The sequence below is a fragment of the Phalacrocorax aristotelis genome, chromosome 16 (genome assembly GCF_949628215.1).
Source record: "Phalacrocorax aristotelis chromosome 16, bGulAri2.1, whole genome shotgun sequence".
NCBI classification, from domain to species: domain Eukaryota; kingdom Metazoa; phylum Chordata; class Aves; order Suliformes; family Phalacrocoracidae; genus Phalacrocorax; species Phalacrocorax aristotelis.
Genome location: NC_134291.1, coordinates 980,231 through 1,004,504, shown reverse-complemented (window position 1 = coordinate 1,004,504; position 24,274 = coordinate 980,231). Strand labels below are relative to the sequence as shown.

The following is a 24,274-nucleotide window of genomic DNA, read 5'->3' as shown; positions in this document are numbered from 1 at the left end:
ACTGACCTACACAGCAGAAATCACAGCATACCTTATGACATCTCCCTTAGCACGAATTCATGCACAGGCTTACAACAACACTTCTTGAAGAATCTGCCGCTTTTTTTGCAAAGTGTACAGATGAGCATGTGTGCACAGGTGTATGTATGCTCTTCTTCATACCTCAGAACTGACCTCACATCTCTCTGCAACTCCATAGTTCAGCTAGACCCTAGCCTCCAACTGCTGTGACAAAATCTTTGTCTTTTGGCTAGTCATCTTGCCACATCTGTAATTATCAGGCACCAGCACTATTGCACTAAAGGACCCAGATTGCTGCTTTACTTTCAGAATTTTACCAACACGGTCACCAAATGCTTTAGTAATACTTGCTTCCCTCTTAGCAGCCTGCTTAAAGTATTGCTCTTAGGCATTTCTCATAAGCTTCACACCATCACATGGTGAAGAAAAATGTTGTCAGCCCCATTGTACAGCTGGGATGGCTGCAGCACTGACATACCAAGCAATCCACTCTGGGTCATACAGTGAGTCGGTGGGAAAGCCAGCAATAGAATCCATAAGTCCTGTATCCAAGTTCTCCAAGTGCCTTGACTAGTCCAGATTCCCTCCTTAACACCCTTGTCAAATTATTTATAGGAGATGTATTCATATAGTCAGTAAGACATCAAAATTTTCTAATTATATCTAGTCATGTCAAATGACAATTATGCCCTTAGTTCAGTTTGCCAGACAATGCTTTGCCAAAGAAGGTTTGCCAAAAATGTTTTGACCGAAGAAAGAGTAGGCATCTGTAGCATCTGCAGACTAGATTGTATAAAATGTCCCTGCGACCAGTCTGCCCTGGCTCCACGGAAAGCTTCAAGGTAAGTGTATGGGGTCCGCAGGCTTGCAGGAAGGGGATGTTACATGCCACAACATTCCTGCTGCCTCCCAAGCTCATTTCCAGGAGGGGACCGAATTTCTCAGCTCAGGCTTTAAATCTGCTTTCAAGGCACCTGCACATTTTCACTCTGGATTTCTGTGCAGCATAAGTAGGGAGTTGCCATTTCTGTTTTACAGCACTGAGCAGCTGCCAGCCTGCAAGCCCCCTGTCTGGAATCACAAGAGGTAAGAATCTTATTTATTAACTCTTGGAAGGCAGAGAAGGATCCTTTTGGGTGGGATTTCTGTGCGGCTGAGTGAACAGCCATTGTTTCACCCTATGTTTTCAAACCTAGTGTGATTACAGTAGAAGGTGGTGGGGTGCCCAAGGCTGCTAAGGTTTTCAAATGAATCACAGAATCACAGAACAGCCCAGGCTGGAAGGGACCTCAAGAGATCATCTGGTCCAATCTTTAAGTGGCTGTGCTTGAAGTCTCTGTCCACTGATGGCAGACCAGAAAATCCCGATGGGAACGTTCTTAACTTCTCTTAACTGACCTAACAGGGAGTAAGGCATGCTGGCTTCCCATCTTTGCTGTCACAGCAGTAGAACTGGATGAGTAGAGTAGGAAAAAACACAAGATGTAACATTTTGTCTCAGAGCATGTGAATTAACATAATATTTTGTCAAAAAATTGCCATGAAATCACTACAGAAGTAAAAGTAGAAAGAGCTGTAATATGAGCAACCAAGCTCTGACTGTCATCTCTGTGAAACACAATGTTTGTTACCCTTACTGCTCTGCCTGTTCTCTACCTCACAAAAAATGGAAGCTGCAGCCCTCCTCCTCTGTAAGCCACCACCTGTTCCTGCAGGGGAAAATAAAGAATTAGTTACTCTCTCATTTTAGTACAAATATAACACAATATTAAAGGTTATGTAAATATTAGGTACCTTTCTCTATACAGGATATAAATTAAAAAATGTTTTCCTAAGACACCCACTGATTTTTTCTAGAAAAGAAATGAGAAAAAGTACTTTTTCAGGAAAATTAATCTGGACTCTAAAAATCATTATTTTTTTAAATTCCTGAGTTGAGTTTTAAATCTTTGCATTTAGCTTTTTTTTTTCCTGTGAAATTATATTATTTTTTTTTAAAAGCAAAAGAAAATAATATAATTGAGCTATGTCAGTGTGTTCTGGAATAACATTACTCTTCTTTTGACAGCCTTCATAGCCATTTATGCCTGGATTCAAGGACTCACTGAAATTAGCAAGTAATTGTATTATTAATACAACGATACAAATCTTTTAGAGACTGAAACTGAGCCATTATGGTGCCTGGGTTCTCTGTATGTCACTCAAGACAGTGGTGTACAAGCCTTCTGAGCTTTCTGAATTAGTACCACTTGGGAAGAAACTGTATTAAATCAATTTCAAGTGAATTTTAACAGTGCCTAAGCAGGTGAAAGGAATTTTGAGATTATTAATGCCACAGTACAGTGCCTAAATACTTGACTACTGAGTGACGATGCAATATTTCAAATGTGATTTCAGCAGTGAAATCAGCAGTGAACTCAGTAGACCCTAAGCCAAATGATGTCCCAAAATATACCTTTCCCATCTTCTATAAATGTTGAATCACAGCAATGCAAAAATATACAATTACTTCCAAAACTGCTATGGATATTTTTAATATAGAATCTTTCTTTTCCCATCTTTTTTTCTACTAAAAAGTGCTTACTTTTTGGCACACTTGAGCAATATATCTGCTCTTCCACAGTGATCTCTGCTGACAACCCACTCCATAAAGCGCAGCCATGGCCTCTGCAGACTCTGAGATGGCTGTTTTTGGGGCGGCAGCTCCTTACCTCCGAAAGTCAGAAAAGGAGAGAATTGAGGCCCAGAACAAGCCTTTCGATGCCAAGACTTCAGTCTTTGTGGTGCATCCTAAGGAATCCTTTGTGAAAGGGACAATCCAGAGCAAAGAATCAGGGAAGGTCACTGTCAAGACCGAAGGTGGAGAAGTGAGTAAGGAACAAGTCTGAAGGTTACCATTTGATTCTCACACTCAGCTCTTAGTTGACTTACATGCATCTCCTTCCTCTGATAGACCTTGACAGTGAAGGATGATCAAATCTTCTCCATGAACCCTCCCAAGTATGATAAAATCGAGGACATGGCCATGATGACCCACCTCCATGAACCCGCTGTGCTGTACAACCTCAAAGAGCGTTATGCAGCCTGGATGATCTACGTAAGTAGCAGCAGCAGCCTTCCTTTGTGTAGCTGGGAGGAACTGCTCTGCCAGGCTACATGGAAGCCAACGTGGTGTCTCCCTTCCTCGCAGACCTACTCGGGTCTCTTCTGTGTCACTGTCAACCCCTACAAGTGGCTGCCGGTGTACAACCCGGAGGTGGTGTTGGCCTACCGAGGCAAGAAGCGCCAGGAGGCCCCTCCACACATCTTCTCCATCTCTGACAATGCCTACCAGTTCATGCTGACTGGTGAGTGGCTCCATCTGCCTCAGAAGGGTTGTACCATGAAATTCTCAGAAGGGATGTTCTGTCTCAGCAATATCAGGAGACTTTTTCAAATCTTTCTTGGTTCTGATGCATACATTAGTGTTGTGTGTTTTACTATGTTCACATCATTGTTTCTACTATTTTAAATGAAAGAAACCCTTGCATTCAGTGAGCTGTAGGGGTTTTTTTTGTTTGGTTAGTTTTTTTAAGTCAAGCTGACAGTATGGAAATGAAAATATTACACTCCCCTGACTTGGTTTCATTCTTTCTGTGTTGTTCTTTGAATTTTAAGTACTGTATTTCTGCCTCTTTCACAGATCGCGAGAACCAGTCGATCCTGATCACGTACGTACACTCCCTGCTCGGGTCCCTGAGGGGCTGCCGGGTGCCAGGGGACCTCCTGCCTGACCACATACTCTCTGCTTCTCTCTTTGTTTGGCAGCGGAGAATCCGGTGCAGGGAAGACTGTGAACACAAAGCGTGTCATCCAGTACTTTGCAACAATTGCAGCAAGTGGGGACAAGAAGAAGGAGGAGCAGCAGTCAGGGAAAATGCAGGTGAGTCAGGAAGAACAGACTGACCACTTGCGATGTAATTGCCATGTCAGCTAAATGCTGTAACTGAATAATTGTCATCCCGCAGGGAACGCTTGAGGATCAAATCATCAGTGCCAACCCACTGCTGGAGGCCTTTGGAAATGCCAAGACCGTGAGGAACGACAACTCCTCACGCTTTGTAAGTTGTGTAACCAAGTGATTCCTGAAAAATAGTAAACAGTAGCGTATGGCAGTTATTCTTTTCTGTTGTTCAGCCGTTTTCAAGAGTAACACTGAATTTTCTTATCAAGAATTTACTGTTCATCCTAAAGGTAATTCTCCAGATTCCAAAACACAGTAAGTCCATGCATAAAAGTAATTGTTTTGCATTAAGATACAAATTAAAATAACAGGTCACATCCTCTTTCTCTGATAATGTATTGCACTTTTAAACAATAGGGTTTTTTACTTATATTTCTGTTTGCAGAGAGACAGAATGAAAGGAAGAAAGGGAGGGAGATTAGGAAAGATAGGAAAGAGAGAAAGAGAGAAAGAGAGAAAGAAAGAGAGAGAGAAAGAAAGAAAGAAAAAGAAAGAAAGAAAGAAAGAAAGAAAGAAAGAAAGAAAGAAAGAAAGAAAGAAAGAAAGAAAGAAAGAAAGAAAGAAAGAAAGAAAGAAAGAAAGAAAGAAAGAAAGAAAGAAAGAAAGAAAGAAAGAAAGAGAGAAAGAGAGAAAGAGAGGAAAGAGAGAAAGAAAGAGAGAAAGAAAGAGAGAAAGAAAGAGAGAAAGAGAGAAAGAAAGAAAGAAAGAAAGAAAGAAAGAAAGAAAGAGAGAAAGAAAGAAAGAAAGAAAGAAAGAAAGAAAGAAAGAAAGAAAGAAAGAAAGAAAGAAAGAAAGAAAGAAAGAAAGAAAGAAAGAAAGAAAGAAAGAAAGAAAGAAAGAAAGAAAGAAAGAGAGAAAGAGAGAAAGAGAGAAAGAGGAGAAAGAGAGAAAGAGAGAAAGAAAGAGAGAAAGAAAGAAAGAAAGAAAGAAAGAAAGAAAGAAAGAAAGAAAGAAAGAAAGAAAGAAAGAAAGAGAGAAAGAGAGAAAGAAAGAAAGAGAGAAAGAGAGAAAGAAAGAAAGAGAGAAAGAAAGAAAGAAAGAAAGAAAGAAAGAAAGAAAGAAAGAAAGAAAGAAAGAAAGAAAGAAAGAAAGAAAGAAAGAAAGAAAGAGAGAAAGAAAGAAAGAAAGAGAGAAATAAAGAAAGAAAGAAAGAGAGAAATAAAGAAAGAGAGAAAGAAAGAAAGAGAGAAAGAAAGAGAGAAAGAAAGAAAGAAAGAGAGAAAGAGAGAAAGAAAGAAAGAAAGAGAGAAAGAGAGAAAGAAAGAGAGAAAGAAAGAAAGAAAGAAAGAAAGAAAGAAAGAAAGAAAGAAAGAAAGAAAGAAAGAAAGAAAGAAAGAAAGAAAGAAAGAAAGAAAGAGAGAAAGAAAGAAAGAAAGAGAGAAAGAAAGAGAGAGAGAAAGAAAGAGAGAAAGAAAGAAAGAGAGAAAGAAAGAAAGAAAGAAAGAAAGAGAGAAAGAAAGAAAGAAAGAAAGAAAGAAAGAAAGAAAGAAAGAAAGAAAGAAAGAAAGAAAGAAAGAAAGAAAGAAAGAAAGAAAAGAGAGAAAGAGAGAAAGAAAGAAAGAGAGAAAGAAGGAAAGAAGGAAAGAAAGAGGCAGTGTGGGGAGAGAGAGATTCTACTTGAATAATATTCTTCCTTTATTTGAAATTTAATTAATCAGAAAGTGAAACGGCTTATTTGATAGCAAGACGGATTTAAGCAGCTGAACTCATTAAATGGCTATTTCCATATCACTAAGATGACTGCGCTGTATGCAGGATTTTGTTAGAAGAGTTTGGCTAAGGAAATCCACCCATCCCTTCCCATTTGTATATTCAGCATACATAAATTAGACAGTTGTGCCGCAGTTGGTTATCTTCATGGCCAAAAAATGTGAAAGATAACTATACGTTACTGGTGGTAACATGGCTGATTCTTAAAAACATGTCTCTAAGTAAAAATCTTGTGCCCAGTGGAGTAAATGACAAAACTTTTCATTTCAGATATATTTTTGCTATGCAGACCTTAAGATACTTTTATTCCTTTAAAGGGCAAATTCATCAGAATTCACTTTGGTGCCACAGGAAAACTAGCCTCTGCCGATATTGAAACATGTAAGACACTTTCCTGTATTGTTCGCAATCCATCCTGTTACCCATCTATCCATACAACACCTTTTCACCTACCATCTCCCCTTCCTTCCTAGTTTTTCTTCCTATCTTCTACTTACTTTCTTCTTTTGCTGTTTCTTCTTCTTTACAACTAAATTTTCCCTCTAGATCTGCTGGAGAAGTCCAGAGTCACTTTCCAGCTCAAAGCAGAGAGAAGCTACCACATATTTTATCAGATCATGTCCAACAAGAAGCCAGAGCTAATAGGTAGGAGGAATTATTACCCTGGAGGAAGATCGCTGAACATCAGCTAATGCTATTACTTGCTTGACTACACTAAGCCCACATGTCCCCTCTTCTTGCTTTCAGACATGCTTCTCATCACCACCAACCCATATGACTATCACTTTGTGAGTCAAGGTGAGATCACAGTTCCCAGCATTAATGACCAGGAGGAGCTGATGGCTACAGATGTAAGTAACAATTTAAAAAGATGTACCTATCTTCATGTCTCCCAGGCAAAGCTTTTATTTTACGGTTTACATTGCAGAGCGCCATTGACATCCTGGGCTTCACGGCTGATGAAAAAACAGCCATCTACAAGCTGACAGGGGCTGTCATGCACTACGGGAACCTGAAGTTCAAGCAGAAGCAACGAGAGGAGCAGGCAGAGCCCGATGGCACAGAAGGTATTAGCAAAGTCTGTGGCTGACCTGTTAGAAATAGCAATAATAATTCAGTATTTGGAAGATGGAGAAAAAGAACAGTGGAAATGGGTAAAAAAGTGTTCAGGTGGACCTAGTATATAGGCATGAAACTGCCATCCAAAATATAAGCTTTTTTCAATTAATATTTAATCTTTATTTGAAGTATAATTTGCTTAATGTGTCCATAATTCTTTCCTGGGCTACCACAGTTCTGGATAGCACAGCCTGCTCAGTGAGTTTATATTAAAGACCCACTGAGAAGAGAACGATTTTTCAGAAAATATATTTCTGTTGCTTTTTGAAAGAAAATAGATGGATTGAATTCAGTGTTATAACTTCTTCACAAATCACAGGTTATTTAGGAGTTTTGCCCAGGTAAAAAGGAACTTTCCTTAAATTTCTTTCTTCTCCTTTGGAGATTCAAATCCATAACTGTCACTAGTATTATTTGAATATCAGTCTAAGTGAAGCATAGGTACACTATACTAGGGAAGAATTTACTTAGATTTCTACTTCTCAGCTGACTACTTAATCACTAAATGTTATATAAAGCATACAAGGTTTAAAATTACTAAGCCATATCTACTTCTTCCAAAGAATGCCCTCAGATGGCCAGGTTCAGGACTGAATTTTCTGGTTTTGATCTTGAATGAATGAATATGCCTGCCTCTCTGATACGGCTGTACCAATAAGTCTCCAGAAATTACCACTTCCTAATTGTTATCTCTGATTTTGGAACGCATTCCGCTTTAGGATTATAGCTGCTGCCAGAGAATACAGGTAGCCCAAGTATCTAAGTGTATGTTTTGGATTACACTCAGGTGGCCAACCTGATAACAGTTTGGGGTTTTGTTGGCTGGCTTATAGATACCAATTGGCTCTGGACTGAAATTATGAATTTCAGCTCTCAGGAGGAATTTTTAATAAATACATTGTTTCTAGATGCTTCTGTGTAGATTTTTAAAGACACAAATAGCATTTAGGTGTACTGCTCTGAAAAGCTTTCAGAACAAAGATGATTTTTGTTTTAATGGCTGTCATGCTTTCTCTGAGATCTAGTAAGCAGAGTTTGATCACAAGGACATTCAATATTGCAGTTGCTTGACACAAAATGTTTCATGTCTTGGTAGTCTTTATTTTTCTGTCTCCCTGCCTTTCTACTTAGTTGCTGACAAGGCTGCCTACCTGATGGGTCTGAACTCAGCAGACCTGCTCAAGGCCCTCTGCTACCCCCGAGTCAAGGTTGGGAATGAGTATGTGACCAAGGGTCAAACTGTGCAGCAGGTAACAACCAGCTGGTGACTGGGAACCTCTGGCTTGTATCACTTACTAGTTGCTCCAGATATTGTTTTTTATTCTGCTGCATTCTTCTTTATTTTAGGTGAACAATTCAGTGGGTGCTCTGGCAAAGGCTGTCTATGAGAAGATGTTCCTGTGGATGGTTGTTCGCATCAACCAGCAGCTGGATACGAAGCAGCCCAGACAGTACTTCATTGGTGTCTTGGACATTGCTGGCTTTGAGATCTTTGATGTAAGGATTGCAGGTTTGAGAAATGCTTTTGCAGGGGAGATTGCTATATCAGAGAACTTCTGAGTAATATTCTTCTGAAGGTTTAACATACTAGTCATTTGCAATTTTCTGGAAAAAAACCCTTCATTTTCTTTTATGGGACAGAGCAAAATCATCAGCTTCATCAGTACAAGAACAGAGTTATGGTTTTCATGTAGAAGTAGCAAAAACAATTTAATATGTTGTGGTATTTTAACAATTTAAGCTCAATGTTAATTATTTAAAAGACCCCAATATAATTGCAATAATTTTATCTAAGAACTTTTAGAGCAGAACTATGATTTGGAGACCCATTGGCAAACATATAACAGATTAAAAACATGTAAACTGTTTAAAGGACCAAGGAATGAATAGATAAGTGTTTTATCAGATGTAGTAAGTGTTTAAAAACTGGAAATCAGGGCATACAGTAGTCTTTTTGGCCGAACAAAAAAAATGTCAAGGTGCTTCATGAGTTTTAGGAGATTCATTAGGTATATCTGCTCTGGAATAAATTTCAATATGAAGGTATTTCTTTGCAGAGCTGTATATAGGTCCTGCTACAATGCAGTCCTGATAATACAGTCGTGTTTTACCTGGGGAGATTTAGAAAGGGTTGAGAACAATCAAGAACAGTGCATGTTGACAATGGGTCATTGTTGTTTGTTTGTTTTTTCACTGGGAAGTTCAACAGCCTGGAGCAGCTGTGCATCAACTTCACCAATGAGAAACTGCAACAGTTCTTCAACCACCACATGTTCGTGCTGGAGCAGGAGGAGTACAAGAAGGAAGGAATTGAGTGGACATTCATTGACTTTGGGATGGACCTGGCTGCCTGCATTGAGCTCATTGAGAAGGTAAATTTTTAATGCAAAATATCTTGTGATTTCAAGAACTCATTATTTTAAACGAAAATGGTTAAATGTTATTAAAAATAAAAAAAGAAAAAGGTCTCTTCTATGGTTAGTTTCATGCATTCAGTTTTAGTTGTTGATCTCTTGGTCTGTATTATTTTTTATTATGCATTAGAAATATTACAAAGCCCACAGATAACTATGGAAGTCATTCCTCACATGCCTTCTGTGTCTGAAAGTTATCTCTGCTTGCTTGGTTAAAGGATATTTTTTCAAAAGCAACTCCCAAATAAAATAATAATATTTACTTAAGGTTCTGGAGTAAAGTTATCTGGACAAAACATTTTTTTCTAGATGGTTCATGGTAAAGTACGTACAGGCCAATACAGTCAGTGCCTGACCTCTGAGTGCAAGAAACCAAAAGAGATTTCTTGTAGTTCCTTATAATTTAGGGAGTTGATTAGAAATACAAAACTGAAGTGAATAAACAATGGACATTTTAATGAAATATATTTTTAAATATAATATTTCTCCTCCTGATTTTTTTAACATGGGTTTTGGCATTTAAAAAATTACTGAATCACTGTGCCAAAGTGTGAGTCAAGCAGATGAACCTTATAAACTCACTTTTTAGAAAGAAATTTTCTTCATGGCAAGGGTATTGGCTAGTTTCTCATCTTCCTGTCTTTTACTATATTCCCTTTAAGACCAAGTTGTGATGATATTATTCTACAGGCATTCTCTCTTCTTTATTATACTATCTTCCAGCCCATGGGCATCTTCTCCATCCTGGAAGAGGAGTGCATGTTCCCCAAGGCAACTGACACCTCTTTCAAGAACAAGCTCTATGACCAGCATCTGGGCAAGTCCAGCAACTTCCAGAAGCCCAAGCCTGCCAAAGGCAAGGCTGAGGCCCACTTCTCCCTGGTGCACTATGCTGGCACAGTGGACTACAACATCTCTGGCTGGCTTGAGAAGAACAAGGATCCCTTGAATGAAACTGTCATTGGGTTGTACCAGAAATCCTCTGTGAAGACACTGGCTTTACTCTTTGCCTCCTATGGTGGAGCAGAAGCAGGTCAGTTTTCTAAAATTCTTTTTTTTTTCCCAACTTTATGATATATAATGATGCAACAAAAAAGATAATATTAAAAAAAATCTTTTTGTTTTTGAAGAGGCTAGTGGTGGTGGTGCTGGTGGTGGCAAGAAGGGTGGTAAAAAGAAGGGTTCTTCTTTCCAGACTGTCTCAGCTCTTTTCCGGGTAAAGTATGAATTTCATTATCTGTAAAGTGACGTACATAGTTTGAAATCTGAGCTGTCTAATCTGTTCTTCTCATGACCTTGTTTTTAAGATGAAACAATAATAAATATGAAGTGAGCAGAAGTTATTCACTGCCTTTTCCTAGTAATAATCTATTCACATTTGGGATTTGTTTCAAGCAGTCTTCAGTTGAGCCCCTGTATCTCTTTTAAAAGGTCACTCACATTATTTGTGAAAAACATTTTTCAGAATCCAGGATACAATATAAATATTAATCCTATAAAGTTTCTGTTAGAACTTTTATACAGTAGGTGTATACACTAAGGTGTAAAATTTTAAACTTTCTTTTAATGAGAACACTTAAGTATATAGAAGGTTTGATTAAATCTAAATTTTGAATTTGAAAGCGTCTTCCTTGTAAGTTTCATTATATTAGTCCCTTTGCATCTAGATACAGAGTACACAAGTATTTTTTTCTAATCTAAGCTGCTATACATGCTCCCACAGGAGAACTTAAACAAGCTGATGACCAATCTACGCAGCACTCACCCCCATTTTGTCCGTTGCATCATCCCAAATGAAACAAAAACACCTGGTAAGGCGCTCAAGCAGAAAAGAAAGAAAACTTCCTCTGATACAGCCATTCCTCTCTGCACTGGAAACTGGTATTTGATTATGCTCTGAATTGCTAGGTGCCATGGAGCATGAACTGGTTCTTCACCAGCTGCGGTGTAACGGCGTGCTGGAAGGCATCAGAATTTGCAGGAAAGGTTTTCCCAGCAGAGTTCTCTATGCTGACTTCAAACAGAGGTAAGAGCACTGCGCTTCTCGGCATCACTGAAAACAATGTTGGTTCATTCATACAGACCCATACATGCTGGACTCTGTTGTCAAAAATAGCTATAAATGAGCTGGTGGGTTTCAGTAGCTCGTGTGTGTTGGTTGGGAAAAACCAGCCTTCTCTTCCTCTTTCTCTCCTCACAGATATAAGGTGCTTAACGCCAGTGCGATCCCAGAGGGACAGTTCATTGATAGCAAGAAGGCTTCTGAGAAGCTCCTTGGGTCAATCGATGTGGACCACACCCAGTACAAATTTGGCCACACCAAGGTACAAACCCTCCCTGATTCTCTCACTGTGTGCCTGTGCTTTGCTCTACCTGACTGTGACCTGCTACAACATTCCTTTCTCAAGGTGTTCTTCAAAGCTGGGCTGCTGGGACTCCTGGAGGAGATGAGGGATGAGAAGCTGGCACAGCTCATCACCCGCACACAGGCCAGGTGCAGGGGCTTCCTGATGAGAGTGGAGTACCAGAGAATGGTGGAGAGGAGGTAGACATTTCTTCAAATTAGGTTCACTGTATTTGGCTTATTGTGTCATCATGGTCTAAATATTTACTATTAATTTGTCTTATTTTTCAGAGAGTCCATTTTCTGTATCCAGTACAACATTCGTGCATTCATGAACGTGAAGCACTGGCCCTGGATGAAGCTGTTCTTCAAGATCAAGCCCTTGCTGAAGAGTGCAGAATCTGAGAAGGAGATGGCCAACATGAAGGAAGAATTTGAAAAAACCAAGGAAGAACTTGCAAAGTCTGAGGCAAAGAGGAAAGAGCTGGAGGAGAAAATGGTGAAACTGGTGCAGGAAAAAAATGATCTGCAGCTCCAAGTGCAGGCTGTGAGTAATATTTTATATTTTTTTTAGAGGGGAACTGAGTAAATAAGATCTAACTGTTCTTTCATACTGCAGAACTCTCAAATTGCACACTAAATGTCCTTTAAAAATATTTTAATCTGAATACCATGTAACTAAAGGTGAAATTCAGGCCATGTTCTTTCCCCACGCAGACTCACTATTACAAAGTAGAGTTTAAGCTAAAGAATGACTTTTTAGTCTTAATGCCTACATGTATATGGCTCTATGTGAGTTCATGTCATAAAGCCTCATTATAGTAACTGTAGTGTATTTAGGAGAGTGGTGGCAGTGATTCAGCTGACCAACTATTCTGCCTTAATTCAGTTATCGGAATGAAGAGCCTAGTGCCATTTCTTACGGCACAGCTACTGCTTCCAGAAGACATAGATGCCCATTATGCTACGACATAAGCTTTGCATGTTTGTCTCCAATGCCATTTGGCCTCTTGGAAACTTAGGTAGCACTCTTGAGCTGAAGTGTCCATTTCAGGTCAATATCAATCTTGTTCCAGTGTCCACTGACTATGTTTGCTGGGTATAAAATTACAAATGGGAGCCTCAACTATTCTCTCAGTGGTGGAATTATTTACATTTCTCAATACTTCCACATAAATTTGAATATGGTACATTATAAAATGCATTCACTTTCTAAAGAAGTAAAGGGAAACATCAATTAAACCCAAGTAGTCCACCAACACACCTGAAGTAAACAAGGTGAAAAGAAATGGAGCTAGACACAGTATCTGATGACAAAAAAAAAAAATAGAGAAATCATAAAAATTCTTCTAAATTTATAATTTGTAATGTAATTGCACAGTAAACTTTTCCTCAAAAGTAATCTCAAAGGTCTTAGTGATACACATCTATCACTTGAGCATTAAATAACATTTCCTTTATTTTCTTACCAGGAAGCTGATGCTTTAGCTGATGCTGAGGAAAGATGTGACCAGCTCATCAAAACCAAAATCCAGCTGGAAGCCAAAATTAAGGAGGTGACTGAAAGAGCCGAGGATGAGGAGGAAATTAATGCTGAGCTGACAGCCAAGAAGAGGAAACTGGAGGATGAATGTTCAGAGTTGAAGAAAGATATTGATGACCTTGAGTTAACGCTGGCCAAGGTTGAGAAGGAAAAGCATGCCACTGAAAACAAGGTATGAGGCACAACCTGTCCCTCTCACTCCAAAAAAAGAGCACTGTGCTGTTACAGGTCTTCTGTATCTACTTCCTTTCTTTACACTTGCTCCCTTCTTCTCAAAGGTGAAAAACCTGACAGAGGAGATGGCAGCCCTGGACGAGACCATTGCCAAGCTGACAAAAGAGAAGAAAGCCCTCCAAGAGGCCCATCAGCAGACACTGGATGACCTGCAGGCAGAAGAGGACAAAGTCAATACGCTGACCAAAGCTAAGACCAAGCTGGAGCAGCAAGTGGACGATGTAAGCACGCAGGCATAGAGCAAGGACAGGACAGGTATGGAGTGAGACGTGGCTGGCAGAGCACCGATGGTCTTGTTCTGTTTAGCTGGAGGGGTCCCTGGAGCAAGAGAAGAAACTGCGCATGGACCTTGAGAGAGCCAAGAGGAAACTCGAAGGAGACCTGAAGCTGGCAAATGACAGCATAATGGACTTGGAAAATGATAAGCAGCAGCTGGACGAGAAACTGAAGAAGTGAGTGTGTCTGTGGGGCACCTGAGTGCTGGGCTGGGGCGCTTGGGTGGTTCTGTTCAGGCACTAACATGGCTTTCTTTGCCCAAAGGAAAGACTTTGAAATCAGCCAGATCCAGAGCAAAATTGAGGATGAGCAAGCCCTGGGCATGCAATTACAGAAGAAGATCAAGGAGCTGCAGGCAAGTCTGTGTCCCTTCCCCTCTCTCACCCAGTCTCGGCTCAGGTAGGAGGAGGGCCTGGGTGCGAAGGGTCCCTAATGTTCCTCAGGCTCGTATTGAGGAACTGGAGGAGGAAATTGAGGCAGAGCGAACCTCTCGGGCAAAAGCAGAGAAGCATCGGGCTGACCTCTCGAGGGAGCTAGAGGAGATCAGCGAGCGCTTGGAGGAAGCAGGAGGGGCTACGGCAGCTCAGGTTGATATGAACAAGAAGCGTGAGGCAGAATTTCAGAAGATGCGCCGCGACCTCGAAGAGGCCACGCTGCAGCATGAAGCGACGGCTGCTGCCCTGCGGAAGAAGCATGCGGACAGCACCGCTGAGCTTGGGGAGCAGATCGACAACCTGCAACGGGTGAAGCAGAAGCTGGAGAAGGAGAAGAGTGAGCTGAAGATGGAGATTGACGACTTGGCCAGTAACATGGAGTCTGTCTCTAAAGCCAAGGTACTGAAAAATATATTGAAAACAACTTAAAAATAATTAATGTTGAAACACATCTTTTAAAATATGGTCAGGTTACAATATAACTCTCTATGTCTATATGGAACTGTGTTTCTAACCTTCTGAAACCAATGAGCAACATAGCTTGCACGTGTTCAAATTTTTCTAGTGAGGATCATGCTGTTCAGAATAAGGGTGTGCCCAGACACTGATCTTTCTCTGTAATTTCCACAGGCAAATCTGGAGAAGATGTGCCGCACACTGGAAGACCAGCTGAGTGAGATTAAGACAAAAGAAGAAGAGCACCAACGCATGATCAATGACCTCAATGCTCAGAGAGCTCGTCTGCAGACAGAATCAGGTGTGAGAGACTCCTCTGTACCGTGGAATGGGAGAGCATCCTATACCAGTTTGTTTGGTTCATGAATGCAATGAATATATATCCTGTTTATATGTTGCCTAGGTGAATATTCGCGCCAGGTAGAGGAGAAAGATGCTCTGATTTCTCAGCTGTCAAGAGGCAAGCAGGCTTTCACCCAACAGATTGAGGAACTCAAGAGGCACTTAGAGGAAGAGATAAAGGTGATGACTTTTCCTACAGCTGGCCAGTGAAAACACTCTTAACCTCATGATTAATGCAGTTAGTGGATTTTTTCTTCCAGGCTTACTTCTGCCTTCACTGCAAACAGCTACTCCCTTCCAGTGGTCATGTTTGCAGTGTTATATTAATCCGTTGGAAGAGATTTCCCAGGATATTTCCATGCATTGTCCCAATCCCACTCTCTACCCAGGCAAAGAACGCCCTGGCCCACGCCTTGCAGTCTGCTCGCCACGACTGTGACTTGCTCCGGGAACAGTATGAGGAGGAGCAGGAAGCCAAGGGGGAGCTGCAGCGCGCCCTGTCCAAGGCCAACAGCGAAGTGGCCCAGTGGAGAACCAAATACGAGACAGACGCTATTCAGCGCACAGAGGAGCTGGAGGAGGCCAAGTACGTGGGAAAGTGGGGAAGACAAAAAGTTGTAGACTATCAAGGGAAATATGAAGACACAAGTCTGATATTGTCATAAAATGTTAACACTGTACTTTGGGGCAGGGTAAGGGCTTAGGTAAAGTATAAGTACCGAAAGGTGTTGTTTAGGAAATGTAGAGGAAAATTTTGCCCTGACTCAAAGAATGGTACAAAAAAACCTGTAGATGGTAGACACAGAAGGCGCACTGTTTTTTTAATCCTGGGATTCAGTACTGGGTAAACAATGACTGGCTGGGAGAGGACTTGCACTATTTGTGCATAGAATACATAGTCAATAAAGCAGTAAAACACCCTCTTGTGAAAAGCCCCACATCACTGCCTCCCCTTTGCTCTCAAACCATGAGCTGTGCTTACCACCTCCCCCAGGAAGAAGCTGGCACAGCGCCTGCAGGATGCAGAGGAACACGTTGAAGCTGTGAATGCCAAATGTGCCTCCCTGGAAAAGACAAAGCAGAGGCTGCAGAATGAAGTGGAGGACTTGATGATTGATGTGGAGCGATCAAACGCTGCCTGCGCAGCTCTGGATAAGAAGCAGAAGAACTTTGACAAGGTCTGTTGGGCTCCAGATGTGGGGTTCCTGGGCAGAGCATCCCCTCCTGATTGCCACATCCATACCGAGGTCCTCTTTCTCTTCAGATCCTGGCAGAATGGAAGCAGAAGTATGAGGAAACGCAGGCTGAGCTGGAAGCCTCCCAGAAGGAGTCTCGCTCTCTCAGCACGGAGCTCTTTAAGATGAAGAATGCCTATGAGGAGTCCTTGGACCACCTGGAAACGCTGAAGCGTGAGAACAAGAACTTGCAGCGTAAGTCCCTGGCCCTCTGCTGCTGGCAGGGCTTTCCCACGATCCACCACTACCCACTGCTCCACAGGGGCCTGTGCCTCCAGCTCTGCACAGATGCCTGTCACCGTGGTGTGGCAGGGCCCTTCCCATTCTGCTCTGGGCCTGACCGTGCCGTGGGTCTTTGTTTGCACAGAGGAGATTTCCGACCTCACGGAGCAGATTGCGGAGGGAGGAAAGGCGATTCATGAGCTGGAGAAAGTCAAGAAGCAGATTGAGCAGGAGAAGTCTGAAATTCAGGCTGCCTTGGAGGAAGCTGAGGTACATGCCTGTAATCGTTGATTTCCAGAGGAACTGAGGAGCAGTGCGAGAAGTAAAAGCTTAGGACTGTAAAGAAAAGTCAAGGCCTCATTTTCCACAGCAAAATAGTCCCATTTTTCTGTGTAGGAGGTAGTTTGGAAGAGAACGGCTGTAAGAAAGAAATCCCTTCCTTGACACAATGTTTTTCTCTTATTCAGGCCTCCCTAGAGCATGAAGAGGGGAAGATCCTGCGCCTCCAGCTTGAGCTCAACCAGGTGAAGTCTGAGATTGACAGGAAGATAGCAGAGAAAGATGAGGAGATCGACCAGCTGAAGAGAAACCACCTCAGAATTGTGGAGTCCATGCAGAGCACCCTGGACGCTGAGATCAGGAGCAGGAATGAAGCCTTGCGACTGAAGAAGAAGATGGAAGGAGACCTGAATGAAATGGAGATCCAGCTGAGCCACGCCAACCGCGTGGCTGCAGAGGCACAAAAGAACCTGAGAAACACACAGGGAGTGCTCAAGGTATGTTAGGTTAAGGATGTAAACACAGGTGGCTTGCTTTTCTAATATAATCATTGACTCATAGAATGGTTTGGTTTGGAAGGGACTCAAAACTCTGTCCAACCTGACCTTGGACACTTCCAATGATGGGGCATCCACAATGCCCTGTCACTTGAGACCTAGGAGGACAGATCAGCACCTCCCTCTTCACTTCCTCTCCTCAGGAAGCTGTAGAGAGCAATGAGGTTTCCCCTCAGCATGCCTCTCTCCAAAAAAGACAAACCTCGTGTCTCAGCTGTTCCTCAGAGGATATAGCTCCTAGCCCTTTCACCAGCTTTGTTGGCCTCCTCTAAGTGCATTCAGGTACCTTAACATCCTTCTTAAACTGTGAGGCCTCGAACTGCACAGAATACTCAAGGTGAGGCCACACAAAAGCTTAATACAACAGGAATTCAGCTCCAGCTGTGCCCTAGCTTTCCTGATCCAATCTCTACACATCCAGGCAGCATCCCTATATTCTTCCCAGGATACACGTCTTTGGTTCCACTGCCTGTGTATTTTTTTCTTACACATTAGTTGGACCCAGAGGTCCTTACTCAGCTATGCTGTTCTCCTGCCTTCTTTGCCTAATTGCTTACACATGGGAATGGAGAGCTCTTGCACTGTAAGAAAAATGTTAAAGAGCTACAAACTCTTTTCTTCTCCTTTATCCCTGGGGTCCCAACCAGTAATTCCTTAAAGAACTGAAATTCCCCTCTCCTAAAATTCAGGGCCTTGACCTTGTGTTTCATCTGGCCTGTATACCTCAACATTCTGAATACCACCAGGGCATGATCACTGCAGCCCAGGCTGCCACCAATCTTGACATTTCTAACTAGTTCATTTGTGTTGGTAAGCAACAGGTCCAGTAACGCTTCTCCTCCAGTTGGTCTGTCTATCCCCTGGATGAAGATATTATCCTTGATTCAGTCCAGGATTCTCCTGGACTGCTTACAGCTTGCTATGTTCTTTTCCAGCAAATGTCAGGGTGATTGAAGTCCCCAGCAGGATCAGAGCCTGCACTGTTATACTTTCCATAGCTGAAGTAAAAATACTTTGCCAACACGCTCCCCTCGGTCAGGTGGCCTCTAATACACACCAGCCATGATGTTTCCTTTGTTGGTTTAGCCTCTAAATTTTACTCATAAACTCTCAACATGGGTCATCACTGTTTTTCAAAGACAACTTCGTGCAATCAATCCATTTTTTACATAGAGGGCAACCTGCTCACCTCTCCTTCCTTGTCTGTCCCCTCTGAACAGTTTATAGCTCCTGATTGCAGCACTCCAGTCATGTGATTCATCCCACCAAGTTTTGGTGACAATGATTAGATCCTAGCTTTCTAGCTGCACAGTGGCTTCCAACTGGTCTTGTTTGTTACCCATGCAACGTGCATTGCTATAGAGACACTTCAGTTGGGCTATCAACCATATTTCCTTTTTAAAGGAAAAAACCCTAATTCCTGTGGAGCATTTAATAGATGTTCCCCTGTTGCTTCATAATCCAACAGCAGCCCCAGGCTCTTATCTGTTACTCAAAACTCCATTCCCTTCCCATTCTTAGTGTAAAAATCATAGAGTCGTCAAGGTTTGAAAAGACCTCTAGGATCATCAAGTCCAACCATCAACCCAACACTACCATGCTTCCTAAACCATGCCCTGAAGAGACACATCTACATCTTTTTTGAAAACCTCCAGGGACGGTGACTCCCCCACCTCTCTGGGCAGCCTGTTGCAATGTCTGGCCACTCCTTCAGTGAAGAAATTTTTCCTAATATCCAATCTAAAACTCCCCTGACGCAGCTTGAAGCCATTTCCTTTTGTTCTATCCCAAGTTACTACTTGGGAGAAGAGGCCACCACCCACCTCACTACAGCCTCCTTTCAGGTAGTAGTAGAGAGTGATAAGGTCTCCCCTCAGTCTCTTCTTTTGCAGACTAATCTGTAGTTTTAAGCTCTGGTCAGCTTGTTGGCAAAGACCCTCTTGCCCCACTTAGTCAGGTGAATCCTATCAGCTCTCAACAGACCGAGATTCTCAAAGGTAGATCCATGATCACAGAAACCAAAACCTTGAATATGGCACCAGCTAGATAACCAGGCATTCACCTGTTCAATTTTCCTCCTACTTCTTAGACACCTTCCTTTGACTGGGAGGATAAAGGAGAACATCACATGTGCTCCAGATCTTTTTAACATTTCCCCAAGGAACATACAGTTTCTTCTGATGGTTATAAATTGCCTTGTTGTAATATCATTAAAGCCTACATAGAATAGTAGGCGCAGATGATAATCTGAAAGGTTCACTGGGTTTGGCAGCCTCTCATTGACATCACAAATGCAAGTTTCTTGTAGGCAGCAAACCTCTGGAGAAATTGTCTGGATGGTAAATGGGTGTTTTGGTGCCTTTCTGTGCAGGATCTCAAATTACTAATATGTGCTTTTCTGATGGTTCTGGTTCTAATGAAAGTGGATGGTTAGATCAACTTTACATGGTTGATTTTCCTGGATCCTGTCAGTTACTCATGTGGTCTTGATTTTCCAACCTCAGAACATTGTGTCTGTTATATAGAGGCACTTAGGATGGTAGAAGGTTCCTTATTCTGCCACAAGAAGAGACAAAGGTCTAGTTTGCTACATCTTCTAAGCTACCAGTGTCAGCTGGAGTTCAGGCACAGCCTTAAATTTGGGCAGGGCTGTCACTCAGCCTGGGACAGCAGAAAATACCATGTATCAATCTCCTACTCGCATTCTTAGATACTATGCCTATACTGACATACTAATTCGGCATATAAATATATAATATATCTATAAACATATATATAAAATACAACCATAATAATTATTACACTGGTGGTAATTTACATTGTGCAACAGTGTGTGAAGCCTTAGAATTTCTCTTCTCTCTCTTACCAGGATACCCAGATACACTTGGATGATGCTCTCAGGTCACAGGAGGACCTGAAGGAGCAGGTGGCCATGGTGGAGCGCAGGGCAAACCTGTTGCAGGCTGAAATTGAGGAGCTACGGGCAGCCCTGGAGCAGACGGAGCGGTCAAGGAAAGTGGCTGAGCAGGAACTGATGGATGCAAGTGAGAGAGTTCAGCTCCTCCACACTCAGGTTAGATTCATGACATTGAGACTCTCAAAAGCCAGGGGTTTTTTCCCATTCCATATTTTTCATTGGTGCACATTCTTAAAGCATCTCTTGTAATAACATCAACAAGAGTTATTACCCTTGTATGAAGAACTGGATTATAGCTAAATGAGTAGGATGGCATTAAGAGTAGTCAGAGATGCTTCTTAAAGCGTAACAAACTCTCCACTATCTAGCTGTGTATCACTTGAAAAATGCATCATCTGAAGGACATAGCTAATATTGGATATATAAATGATAACTTTATATTTAAACAGTAAATTTCTAACATAAGTGTTCTGGTTTGGAACTAGCTGGACAATATATTTTGTTGCTCAACAGAACACCAGCTTGATCAACACCAAGAAGAAGCTGGAAACAGACATTGCCCAAATTCAGGGTGAAATGGAGGATACGATCCAGGAAGCCCGCAATGCTGAAGAGAAGGCCAAGAAGGCCATCACAGATGTGAGTCGTGGGCTCCTTTCATCGCTGGTGGTGGATGTATTCTCCCCCAAACCGTCTCCAGCCCCAAAATGGCTTTGACCCTTTGCTCTCCTCAGGCAGCCATGATGGCCGAAGAGCTGAAGAAGGAGCAGGACACCAGCGCCCACCTGGAGAGGATGAAGAAGAACCTGGACCAGACGGTGAAGGACCTGCAGCACCGCCTGGATGAAGCTGAGCAGTTGGCGCTGAAAGGAGGCAAGAAGCAAATCCAGAAGCTGGAGGCCAGAGTGCGTAGGGCTGGTATTCGTGCACGTGCAAGCCTGTCACGTGAGCAGCCAGCGGGGAAGCTCCAAAGATGGGCCTCTCATTGCAGGTGCGGGAGCTGGAAGGGGAGGTTGATGCTGAGCAGAAGCGCAGCGCTGAGGCCGTGAAGGGCGTGCGCAAGTACGAGAGGAGGGTGAAGGAGCTGACCTACCAGGTAAGGCAGGAGGCCTCCTTGGGCTGACCCACTAGCCCCAAGAGGAGTTGTTGACCTTAAATGGTGGGGGACTAAAAATTCACTCTCTTTCCTGTTTGCCAACGGCTTTAGTCTGAGGAAGACCGCAAGAATATTCTGAGGCTGCAGGATCTGGTGGACAAGCTGCAGATGAAGGTGAAATCCTACAAGAGACAAGCTGAGGAGGCTGTAAGTAACACACTCATTGAGACGAGTAAGAATACCAGGAAAGGAGCATGAAAGAAACTCCCAAGACACAACGGTCTTGGCCATCCTCTTCTCCTGTCATGTCATGACACCTGGCTGAGTTCTAGGCACCCCGCAGTCAGGGATGAACTGAGGGAAGTTCTGCAGCCTGATTTATACAGGAGGTCGCACTAAACAACCCAGGAGCCGCGTGCACTGACTGGAGTTAACTGAAGTTCATGAATCTCTGCTAGTAATCAGCAGCAGAAGGCTTCAGGGGCTTTCTCAACCTACTAAGTCACACTCGTAGTTGGGCAGCAAGTAGTGGGAGAATAAGTAGACAAATGACAAACCCAAGGGGCAAAATTGCTTCTCAGGCATGACACAGTACTGGTGAAGGTTGTCACAGTGGGGTCCTGAATAAGAGAGGATGAGGAGGTCTGTGTGAGGCTTATGTGTAAGCAGTGGTGGGTGGGGGCTGGAGATCTGTGCCTTCCCCCAGGGAAGGGCTGCAGCTTGGCGAGGCCCAGGCGTGGGAGGAGTGAAACCCGTGCCCTGGGCTCCTCACCACCGACTCCCTCTCCCCTCACAGGAGGAGCTGTCCAATGTCAACCTCTCCAAGTTCCGCAAGATCCAGCATGAGCTGGAGGAAGCCGAGGAGCGGGCTGACATTGCAGAGTCGCAGGTCAACAAGCTCCGAGCAAAGAGCCGGGAGTTTCATGGCAAGAAGATAGAAGAGGAAGAGTGAGGATGCCATGAGGCAGCAAAGTGACCTGAGGGCTGCACAAAATGTGAACCTCTTGGTCACTTTCTTCTGTAATTAGTCTTTGTAAACATGTCAGTATCTAGAGAATAAAGACCATAGATTTCTTGGCATAGAAAGCATAAGCAGTACTTTAGGTTGTTACATTTCAATTCTGCAGTTCTTTTTCAAACTAATTTTCAAATTTTCATTAATTTTAATTTTCAAATTAAATATTTTGTTTCACTTCAACCTTTGAATACCAGTAGAACTTTAATTATCCTGTCTCTGCTATTTCTCCACTGTGTTCTATTACATCACTGGGTAGGGAATAATACCAGGAACAGGAGAGGATCAGGACAAATATAGGAGAGGTTCTTTGTCCTTAGGCAGGAAAAATATTTCTGCCTTGGGAATTCCTGTTTCTAAATGGGTGCAGTACACAGAAGCTCTCTTTGCTGGCCCCATCTCACTTTGGCAAGTTGGATTTATAGGCTAGTTGCCACATTAAAAAATATCTAGAGCCCCAAAGACATCTGGATGGCTCTGATTCCTCATGGGGGAACTTTTGTAAGGACTGAGGTCTTGCCTCCTTTGAACAGGCAGGTAAAGGTCACCAGCTCTACAATTTGGCTTTTTATTGAGCAAAACTAAAGAGCAGACAGAGCTTTTTTATGGAAGAAATTATTAACAGTCAGTTCAAAAGCAAAACAAATAATGTATTTCAATAAGAGGACACTGCAGTTTCCTACTTTCTCTTTTAGGCAGAACAGCCAATATTAAGACAGAATTCTCCTGTTGTAAATCAAATAGAGATTGATAAACAGATTGATAGATGTAAGTGTGAACAAGGACTTACTATGGGTGTAGAGCCACCAGAACAAGCTAGGAACTGCTGCAGTAGTGTACAGAGTTTTCCAATACTGAAATATTAATATAAGACTATAATAAGATTTTGTACCAGGGAATAATGTGGACTTATTATAAATACAAAAAGATCATTGAACTAGTTTTGATCATGTAAGATAAGCCTTCAAAGGGAATAATTCTGGGAGCATTACAGCTTTAAAGAAATCACAAAATCTAGCACTTTACAGAGGAAAAAAAGCATAGATGGTAATGCCAGGTTGCACCTTACCTGTTTGACTCTTGATGCAATGGATGAGTTGGAATGTAGATACTAACTGCGTCCTGGCTGAACAGAGAATAAACAAGTCAACCACACAGTGTGTGATGGTCTGAAATTTTAAACAAATGAAAGCCTGTTTCCTGAAGGGCAAGAAGTAGTACTTAAAAAACGCAAGAGCCGTTCTGGCAGCACTGACCCTGGTGCATCCATCGTGTAGCCACTAAGGACAGATTCTACAAGCAGATGTCAGGAATGATAAAGGAGACTTGGCTCTCTGTCAATACAGGCACACTCATGGGTCCCTCAAGGTTCCTGGCTAGCTCTACACTGCAACATTCCCAGGGAGTACTTCAAGAAGCCGTGAAGTTGCTGGGGAAGGGATCTGAAGCTGCTGGAGGGGAGGTGGGGAGGAGACAGCAGGAAGCACTGACCAAGTGTGTTTGCAGCAACAGCATTCAGGATTAGGAGGCCCTCCCTCTCCCAAACACGCTGAGGACTACACCCAAGGAATACACCCATGTTATAACTAAATATGGAAGTACTTTTCTAAGCAGCAGCTGAATATATTTAAAGAAAAGATGACAGCCTGTGTTGACTCTTGTGTCCTTGTAAGTGATGCTCTTGAGAGACAGCATCTTTATGTGTGAAGCTGTGACATCTGCATCAATGCCAGCAATATCTGGGCACCAAGGAAGGGAAACCACCCCTCTGCTCTCTCCCTTCCCACAGTATACTCCCAAGGAATAGGTGGGATTCTTTCTTTCCAGGCATAACCTTTGTTTCCACACCTTGAAAGGGAGCAAAAGGATTCTGTTTGTACTAAAGCACATATTTCTCTAAACGAACAAATGAACAAGCAATGCTAAACACAAAAGCTTAATTCCAAAGTTAGTGCATTGCAACCGTGGCTCAGTAAAAGCGTGGAGAAGTATTTCCAGCTTCACGGGTACCTTTTTAAACCTGCTGACTGACTAGCAAATAGCGCAACAACTTTGGG

At 42.4% G+C, this 24,274-nt stretch overlaps 1 protein-coding gene across 1 annotated transcript; it reads left to right on the top strand.

The window, feature by feature from the left end:
• Positions 1-806: 806 nt before the first annotated feature.
• Positions 807-23,371, top strand: LOC142065110 (myosin heavy chain, skeletal muscle, adult-like). The gene is made up of 40 exons (XM_075110955.1): positions 807-863; positions 1,060-1,107; positions 2,645-2,888; positions 2,975-3,118; positions 3,212-3,368; positions 3,704-3,731; positions 3,829-3,943; positions 4,029-4,121; positions 6,052-6,115; positions 6,281-6,379; positions 6,482-6,585; positions 6,663-6,801; positions 7,985-8,103; positions 8,201-8,350; positions 9,055-9,225; positions 9,991-10,300; positions 10,398-10,483; positions 10,991-11,078; positions 11,176-11,293; positions 11,468-11,591; positions 11,676-11,812; positions 11,903-12,158; positions 13,084-13,326; positions 13,433-13,609; positions 13,695-13,840; positions 13,929-14,019; positions 14,108-14,497; positions 14,729-14,855; positions 14,958-15,076; positions 15,286-15,482; positions 15,891-16,074; positions 16,161-16,326; positions 16,499-16,623; positions 16,821-17,129; positions 20,059-20,262; positions 20,620-20,745; positions 20,841-21,011; positions 21,098-21,202; positions 21,314-21,409; positions 21,999-23,371. Exons 3-40 carry the CDS (start codon positions 2,682-2,684, stop codon positions 22,152-22,154), a joined length of 5,841 nt encoding a protein of 1,946 aa, XP_074967056.1. The 5' UTR covers positions 807-863; positions 1,060-1,107; positions 2,645-2,681; the 3' UTR covers positions 22,155-23,371.
• Positions 23,372-24,274: the final 903 nt, after the last annotated feature.